The following is an 8,471-nucleotide window of genomic DNA, read 5'->3' as shown; positions in this document are numbered from 1 at the left end:
GATGATCCTAAGATGAGGACTTCCATTTTGTCAGAGTTCAGTTTTAAACGGCTGTTCTTCATCCACTCGGCTACTTCTTTCATCCCCTCGTGTAGGTTGGTCTTGGCGGTGTTTGGGTCTTTGGTGAGGGAGAGTATCAGCTGGGTGTCGTCTGCGTAGGAGATGATGTTGAGGTTGTGTTGGCGAGCGATGGATGCGAGGGGACTCATGTATATGTTAAAGAGCGTGGGACTGAGTGATGATCCTTGCGGTACGCCGCAGATGACTTTGGTGGCCTCTGATCTAAAAGGGGGGAGGCGGACTCACTGGGTTCTTCCGGCGAGGAACGAGATGATCCAGTCCAGTGCTTTTCCTTGTATTCCGACGTTGCTGAGGCGTTGTATAAGGGTGCTATGACAGACTGTGTCGAAGGCTGCGGAGAGGTCAAGTAGGATGAGGGCAACTGTTTCTCCGTTGTCCAGTAGTGTTCGAATGTCGTCTGTTGCTGCGATGAGGGCGGTTTCGGTGCTGTGTTTGGCTCGACAGCCGTTCTGTGAGGGGTCGAGGGATTTGTTGGATTCGAGGAAGGCGGCGAGCTGACTGTTGACGGCTTTCTCAATGACTTTGGCAGGGAATGGGAGGAGCGAGATGGGGCGGTAGTTCTTAAGTTCGGTGGGGTCTGCTGTGGGTTTCTTTAGAAGGGCGCTGAGTTCGGCATGTTTCCAGCTTTCCGGGAAGGTCGCGGAGTTGAGGGAGCAGTTGATGACGTCTCGGAGATGGGGTGCGATAATGGAGTCTGCTTTGTTGAAGATGTGGTGGGGACATGGGTCGGTTGGCAATCCTGAGTGGATGGAGTTCATCAGGTGGATGGTGTCTTCGGTGGTGATTGGGTTCCAGGCGCATAGGTTGTTAGAGGGGGTTTTGGTTCGGAGGTGGGTGGCTTGGACTGGTCTCCGGGCTGGTTTTCAAAGCTGTTATTTATGTCAGCGATTTTGTTGTGGAAGAATGAGGCTAGGGAGTCGCAGAGGACTTGAGATGGAGTGATGTCGTTGGTGCCAGCGGTGGCGTTGGTAAATTCTTTGACGATGTTGAATAGTTCTTTGCTGTTCTGGGCGTTGTTGTCAAGTCGATCCTTGAATGCTGATTTCTTGGTGGATCGGATCAGTTGGTGGTGTTTGCGGGTGGCATTCTTGAAGGTGGCCATGTTATCAGTGGTTGGGTTTTTTCTCCAGACTTTCTCGAGGGTGCGACAGGACTTCTTGGATTCCTTCCTTCTTGGATTCCTTAAGGTCATGGTTGAACCAGGGGGCTTTTTTGCTACCTTGCTTGGTTTGATGGTTTTTCAAGGGTGCTAGTTCGTCGGCGCTGTGGGTGATCCATTGTGTGAGGTTGATGGCTGCTTGGTTTGGGTCCGATGATTTGGCAGGAGGGTTTTTGTGAAACGATGTGAAGAGCTGGTCAGTGGTAATTTTGTTCCAGTTTCTTCGGGGAATTGGTTGAGGGAGGTTGTGGGTTGTGGTCTTTTTGTAGTTGAAGTGAACGCAGCTGTGGTCCATCCAATGGAGAGCTGTGGTGTGGTTGAAGGATATGTGCTTGCTGGAGGTGAAGATTGGGTCGAGCGTGTGCCCGACATAGTGGGTGGGGGTGTCAACAAGTTGTTTGAGTCCGAGATTGGCGAGGTTGTCCAGAAGGGTGGTGGTGTTGCTGTCGTTGTTCTTTTCCAGGTGGAAGTTGAGGTCTCCCAGTAGAATGGAGTCCTCGGAGGGGAGGGCGTGTGGGCTGATGAAGTCAGTGATGTCTTCGCTGAATTGTGTGCGGGGTCCTGGTGGCCTGTAGATGAGGGTGCCTCTGAGTGTAGTCTTGGGGTCGGTGTGAATCTGGAAGTGAAGGTGTTCGGCGGATGTGAGGTTGTCATCGGAATTGGTTGTGATGCGGATAGTGTTCTTGTGGACGATGGCGATGTCTCCTCCAGTTTGGTTGATGCGGTCCTTTCGGATGATCTTGTAGCCTTACGGGATGGCTATGGCGATGTCGGGCGTTGAAGAGGCGTTCATCCATGTTTCGGTAAGAAAGGCGACGTCCGGTGATGTGGTGTCGAGTAGGTTCCAAAGTTCAATGGCGTGTCTGTGGACCGAGCGGGTGTTGAGTAGGATGCAATTCAGGTGGTTAGTGTCGGAGTTCTGTGTGGAGTCTGTGGGTTTGGTGTGGGTCCTGATGCAGTCGAATTTGCAGGAGTGGCAGGAGAAGGGTCCATGGGTTTGTCCTGGGGCGGCTAGGTTGCAGTTTTGGAGTCTGCCGGGATTGAGTGCTGAGAGGGTTGCGGCGTCGTACGTTATGCGGGAGGAGTGGATTTTGCGGGGGGCTGGGGGTCTGGCGCTGGGCGCGGTCCAGGCGCGGACGGGCGCAGACGGGCTTACATTTGGCGCACCTTCGGCGCGCATGGGGCGCGTCCGCTGCGCGTGAAAGCTGCGCGCAAAAGCAACTGTCATAAGTGGATAGTGGAGGGGGAGGGGCGAGGGAGGAGCAGCTGGGAGGCAGGAGCGGGGTGGAGAGCCGGGCAGGGAGGCACAACAACAAACACCAAAATGGCTGCAAGCCAAAAGCGAAACTGGATTGGGGCACAACCTTAATAAGCGGTATGTAGTGGGCAGTGGCACCGGCACAATCAGGCACAAAAGAATTATACAGGAAAAGGCAGCAAAGCACAATTGAATGCTAGTGAATGCGCGCTTTCGCAAAATAGCGCTACGATACAATAATTAACAGCAAGCAGGCACTAATGATTGCAGGAGCAAAGCAAGCTTTCAAAGAACAATCTGAGCAATGGGAACTTTTAAAGAGCAATCTGAGCAATGCGAGCTTATAAAGAGCAATCTGGCAGTGAAGCGCTACGATACCACAGGGAGCAGCGTGAGGAGCGACCGCTTCTGATGGCTTCAGGACGGTCACAGCGCTACTACAGGAGGGTCGAGCTTAGAGTATCAGTGGGAGGGAGGAGCAGCTGGGAGGCGGGAGTGGGGTGGAGAGTCGGGCAGGGAGGCACAACAACAAAGACCAAAATGGCTGCAAGCCAAAAGTGAAACTGGATTGGGGCACAACCTTAATAAGCGCTATGTAGTGGGCAGTGGCACCGGCACAATCAGGCACAAAAGAATTATACAGGAAAAGGCAGCAAAGCACAATTGAATGCTAGTGAATGCGCGCTTTCGCAAAATAGCGCTACGATACAATAATTAACAGCAAGCAGGCACTAATGATTGCAGGAGCAAAGCGAGCTTTCAAAGAACAATCTGAGCAATGCAAACTTTTAAAGAGCAATCTGAGCAATGCGAGCTTATAAAGAGCAATCTGGCAGTGAAGCGCTACGATACCACAGGGAGCAGCGTGAGGAGCGACCGCTTCTGAAGGCTTCAGGACGGCTGTCAGCCAATAGAAATGCTGGATGACGGAGGAAAGGTATTCTCTTAGTTAGTTTTAGATAGAGAAAAGGTATAAAATCTGACCCCTTGGGAGGAGGGTTGGTTGCTCGTTCCTGATTCCTGAAGGGCGTGAAGTGCTGTGGGACTTTTGACTCACGTAAGGATAAACTGAACTAATGACATTTCCTTTTAGGTTTAAATAAGTTTAGTCAGGGAAATAGAATTTAGGGGATGAGACCTATGCTGCTTTAATTCTTTGCAAAATGATCCGTCAAATGTGCCTTTAATTGATTAAATGATGCTTTCTAAATTGCTAATAAAAAGATTTCAATATTCTAAAAATGCTTTTTGATTGAAAATAAAATTAATAAAATAGATTTTGAAATGACAAGCTGGACTTGTTTATTCTTAAACTAGTTACCACGTTATATTTTCATGATTATGATGATGATAAACTGCAGTTGTATATAATTTGTAAATAGCTTGTGAATAGTTCCGATTAATTAGGTCACATGTTTCCGTTGCCCAATATTTGTCTCGGTTATTTATGGGCCTTGTGAGAATTTATGATTAATGGTGAGTTTCATGGTGTTGGGTAGTGTTGCTGAGACAGATTTCTTTAAGGGGCGCTGGATCAGCACTCAGATATTAGATGTTAGTAACAAAGTCCATAAAAGCAGATCTTCCTAACCACATCTCTTGCCAACCATGCCTGTTCAGAACCATGAAATGTAAACAAAATATCAGAGTGGGCAACCCAGTCCAGTAACCATATAAATAGATTTTTGTCCAGAATTTTGACCTTCTATCCTGTTTTTTTGTCCTGAATTTTGAGCCTTTGTCCTGAATTGTTACACTCACCATCCTGAATTTGCACTCATGCCAGTTGGTCACCCAAGGTGGCTGTTGTGTTAATTGCAGCATTTTCGTTTATATATTGTAATGTAATGTCATTTTATTTTTGTAAAGCGCGATTTACACTCCACGGAGCATCTTGGCGCTAACCACCCGTGCCTAGAAGGTGTTTGGCCGGGGAGCTAGTGAGGCACCGGTAAAACAGTATCTGGTATCTCTAGGGATTGTTTCACAACACGCTCCTAATTACATAGGCCACACCTCTTTGAAATTATTCTAGTTACACTTCATTGGCCACGCCCCTTTTAGAGCCCCCCCCCCAGTTTTTTCAGATCGCTTAAATCAGTGACTACTATATAAATGCACCTACATAATAATATAATCACTGACCAATCCCCTCCCCGTCTGGCTGTGTATGAAGCGTCCATCTTTATTTTTTTTCCAATGTGAAACTAAAGCATTCCCACTGACAACAACAAATTGAGAGGGTAAAAAACAGATGTATACAGGTTAGTTCTTTTTTTCAATTAAGAAAAAACACTCTAGTTGTAAAAATTACACTAGATATTATGCAGCAGGTCCGCTTTTTCGTCGACTAAAACAAAACTAGGTATTATGCAGCAGGTCCGCTTTCTCGTCCACTCCATCCACAACTGTGCCTTTGTAAGATGGCCGCCCTGTTCAGCATTAACCAGCCTCAAAAGGCTTATATCCTTTTTCTAGTCCGTCTTCTACGACGTAGCACTGATCGCAGGTCCTGGTGTCACACGCCGACATAGTCCCCTTAGAATTTTGGCCTCTCGCTTTCCGTTCCGAGGCCCGGCTTGTTCAATTTTTACTCTGTTTATCGTGGATTGCCGACCGGAAACGCGCACATGACTGGGATGCTCAGTAAACAATAGAGTGGCGTGTTGCGGACCACAGGAACAAACAGTGAGTACCTGCCTTCTTCATCTCCCCTATTGAATCTTCGTGCTACCACAATGGACCGCGGTTCGTACTTGCGAACGTTGTAGGTTGTCTTGTTTTAACCGCCCCAAGATTCAGTTTATGTGCATTGAATGAAATGCGTCATAGAAAAGGGGACGTGGAATTATCCTTACAATAAACCGGATATTAGAGCTCATACCCCATTCTTAAAAGCGAAACTGCATGTGTCTGAATGCAATGTACAGGATACAAAAAATTCTAGTCTGGGAGAATTTTGCACAGATGACATAGTTCAAATTGGGAGAAATTAGCAGTGTCAGTTGATTGATGTATGGCTCTACGTTGATCAGTTTTTTAACAGTAAGTTTGGTTTTGTACAGCTTTTAAAGAAGTTGGGAGGTATGGAAGCGATAGGTGCATTATCAAAAAACAGGACTTTGACCGTTCAACACTCTGTGGAAGTTGAGCATTCGGGCTGTTGTTTACAGTCACGCTCATCCTTACAAGGGAGCGCAACTCCGAATTGATACTGGTTGTTGGTAGTATACAATGGTTCTAGGTACTGTGCTGCAAACTCTTCTATTCATTTCCCCCACCCTTAACGTTCAGGCGGTAAAGCAATGTTTTCTCATTAAACATAATAATCCAAGTGCATGGAACAAATTAAAATCGGAAACTGGGATCCCAGGTTCCAAAATACGTATTCAGATCTAATGCATTCAGACCCTATCCAGGAAACGCAACATATGTATGGTTGGCTCACGTCCGTCGTGGACCAGACAATTCGAATTAGAATAGTTAATAGGAAAGTAAATAAACACACTGCACCTTGGTGTGATGAAAGCGCAAAAACTGCTGAACAAAGTTGTAAAGTATGAGAAAAAAAGAAAAAAAAGGGATGGGAGAGACGAAGTAAATCTGCAAAGCAGCACTGGGCAATATAAACATTTGATAAAATCATAACGCAGATTACAATCATCACCAAGTAATAGATTAATAAAATCCTTCCAAAGAAACCTTTAATAGTCTCGCCCATTCGAATGCTATTTCTGGCCATACAAATCCCTCATAGGATCTTTGTGACAATATAGCTCAGTATTTTGAAGATAGGATAGCAAATGTAACATCTAACTTAGTGTATGATGAACAGCCAGCTAACAAAAACTGTGAGATCTTTTCAAGAGCTAAGTCGTCCGAATTTCAGCTGAGGAAGAAATTAGAAATTTTTATAGGAAGAAATTAGAAACATTTGGCGGAAGATTAGATCTTCGTCTTCATGGGGCCCTTGCCCATTGGTATTCGTCAAATAGGTGACTAACACAAGGATATTAGTAATTATGGGACTCTGTAACTCCTCTTTACGGGACTGTTTCTCCCCCTAGGTACAGTTGCAGACAACAACAGACACTGTGACCGCACTCCCCTGCTAAGTTCCCTTCGTGTTTGATTCAATAGTCAATCCGGTTGAGTGTGCACAAGCCACTACAGCACCTGCCGTCGTTGGGTGCCAACTGCAATGCAGATAGTGGAAGAATCCAAACTTTTGTAGTGGTGCACCGCTCGATATTGAAAAGTGAAGCGGACTGCTCACTCCTATCTTTGCCTTCAGACCCAGGGCATACCGGCCCTTATCAAGGTGGCCCACGCAGCCCATATTGCACACTTCGATTTTCTCTCCCAGGACCGTGATTTTATGCCCTGAAGAAGTTCATTCTCATGAACGAAACGTGTTGGCTGGTATTTTGTATATGGACACGTATGAAAATAAAGGATTGTTTAAGACAAATTTAACAAAACCATATGACCTATTGACTCATTTGACCAACAATCTTTTCATTATCGAGCGGTGCACCACTCCAAACGTTTGGGTGTTTCTCCCCCCTGTAAGAAAGAGTTTATTAAACCGCTACCAAAGAAGCCTTTCCCTCATCATGACGAAATATTGACCATCTTTCCTGCTCCCTCTGCTAAGCAGAATCACTGAGGCAGAAGTAAATAACCGACAATGGTATTTTGCATTCAGACCATTCAGTCTTTAGGAAGGGCCTTAGGACAGATACAACACTAGTTAAGGCCCTGGATGACACCCGAGAGATCTTGGATGCAAGAGTAACAGTGGCAGTGGTGCTCCTGAACCTGTCAGCCTCTTTTGATACCTTCTTGTATAACATCCTTTTTGAGTGGTTGATAGGGGCAGGGACATCTGGTCGTCCACTAAAGTGTTTTGCCTCCTTCCCGTCAGAGCACAGTCAAACAGTCTGCTTAGGAGAGTTAATCTCCTCATTCAGACTCACCTCAGTGGTGGTTTCACAAGCTTCGGCACTTGACCCCACGTTCTTTAACTTGTATGTATCCCCTTTGGTGAGACTGACTGACTTGTTTTGCGTATGCAGGTGTCAATGTACTGACATCAAATGAGGGAAAAAAGAAAGTTGTAGTTTTTGGAAATAATTTCTAGGGGATAAAGGCCTGGTGGTCACCTAAACTCGGGCCACTACATTCATCAGTTTCCCAGGGAAGAGATTTAGGAGTCATGTTTGAGTCCATTCTTACAGCCAAGTCACACACAAATAAAGTGATAACATATTTGTTTATTTTAAAAGTTCTTATGAACATATTACTGCTTCTTCCTACCTCATCCAAAAGGGCAGTGGTCTGGGCTCTGATTTTTATTGTACCGTGACTATTGTAATTAATTTCTGGTTAGACCGTCTAAATATCCCATTCAGAGTGTACAAGGTATTCAAAATACAGCTGCAAGATTAGTGTTGGGCCTAAAGAGAAAGGTCTCGATCTCCAAGCACTGGTTTAAACTCCACTGGCTACTCATACAGCCACATGCATCAAGGTATTTAGGAGTCGCAAACGGTGCGAATCAGTAAATTCGGCCGTTTGCGATTCCTAAATGTCTTTTTTGTATGCATCAAACATTTTTGGAAAAATCGCTATTTTTAGCGAATTCCAAAAATGCGATTGCTTTTAAGGAATCGCAAATTTGCGATTCCTTAAAAGCAATGCATGATTGCTCTTGAAATTGCGAATTCGCAATTTGCGAAAAAGTTTTAAAATGCACAAAATTGCATTTAAAACACTGTAATGTTACAGACACACATGTCCTTAAGACGTATGTGTGTAACATGCACTTAAAAATGCATTTCAGGGGTGCAGGGGGGGGGTCATTTGGACCCCCCCTGCACCCATGGATTGCATTAACATTTTGCGAATCGCTAATTGAAATTCGCAAAATGGGGCCTTTTGGCCCATAGGAATCAATGGGAATTGCGAAAT

The 8,471-nt window shown here is 45.6% G+C and overlaps 1 protein-coding gene across 12 annotated transcripts in view; it reads left to right on the top strand.

The window, feature by feature from the left end:
- The first annotated feature begins 4,981 nt into the window (after positions 1 to 4,981).
- Positions 4,982 to 8,471, top strand: part of PHF14 (PHD finger protein 14) — a 1,195,141-nt gene continuing 1,191,651 nt past the window's right edge. For 9 of the 12 annotated variants that reach the window (XM_086941991.1, XM_086941985.1, XM_086941984.1 and 6 more), the window contains exon 1: positions 4,982 to 5,186. In XM_086941991.1, the coding sequence (XP_086798117.1) occupies position 5,186 (1 nt within the window). In that variant the 5' untranslated portion in view covers positions 4,982 to 5,185. The remainder of the gene's footprint in view (positions 5,187 to 8,471) is intronic. The other 3 variants (XM_086941993.1, XM_086941990.1, XM_086941994.1) reach the window with 1 other exon arrangement.

Source organism: Lissotriton vulgaris, chromosome 10 (genome assembly GCF_964263255.1).
Source record: "Lissotriton vulgaris chromosome 10, aLisVul1.2, whole genome shotgun sequence".
In the NCBI taxonomy this organism is placed as follows: Eukaryota; Metazoa; Chordata; class Amphibia; order Caudata; family Salamandridae; genus Lissotriton; species Lissotriton vulgaris.
Note: the sequence above shows the minus strand (reverse complement) of the source record. Positions and strands in the feature narration are given on the sequence as shown.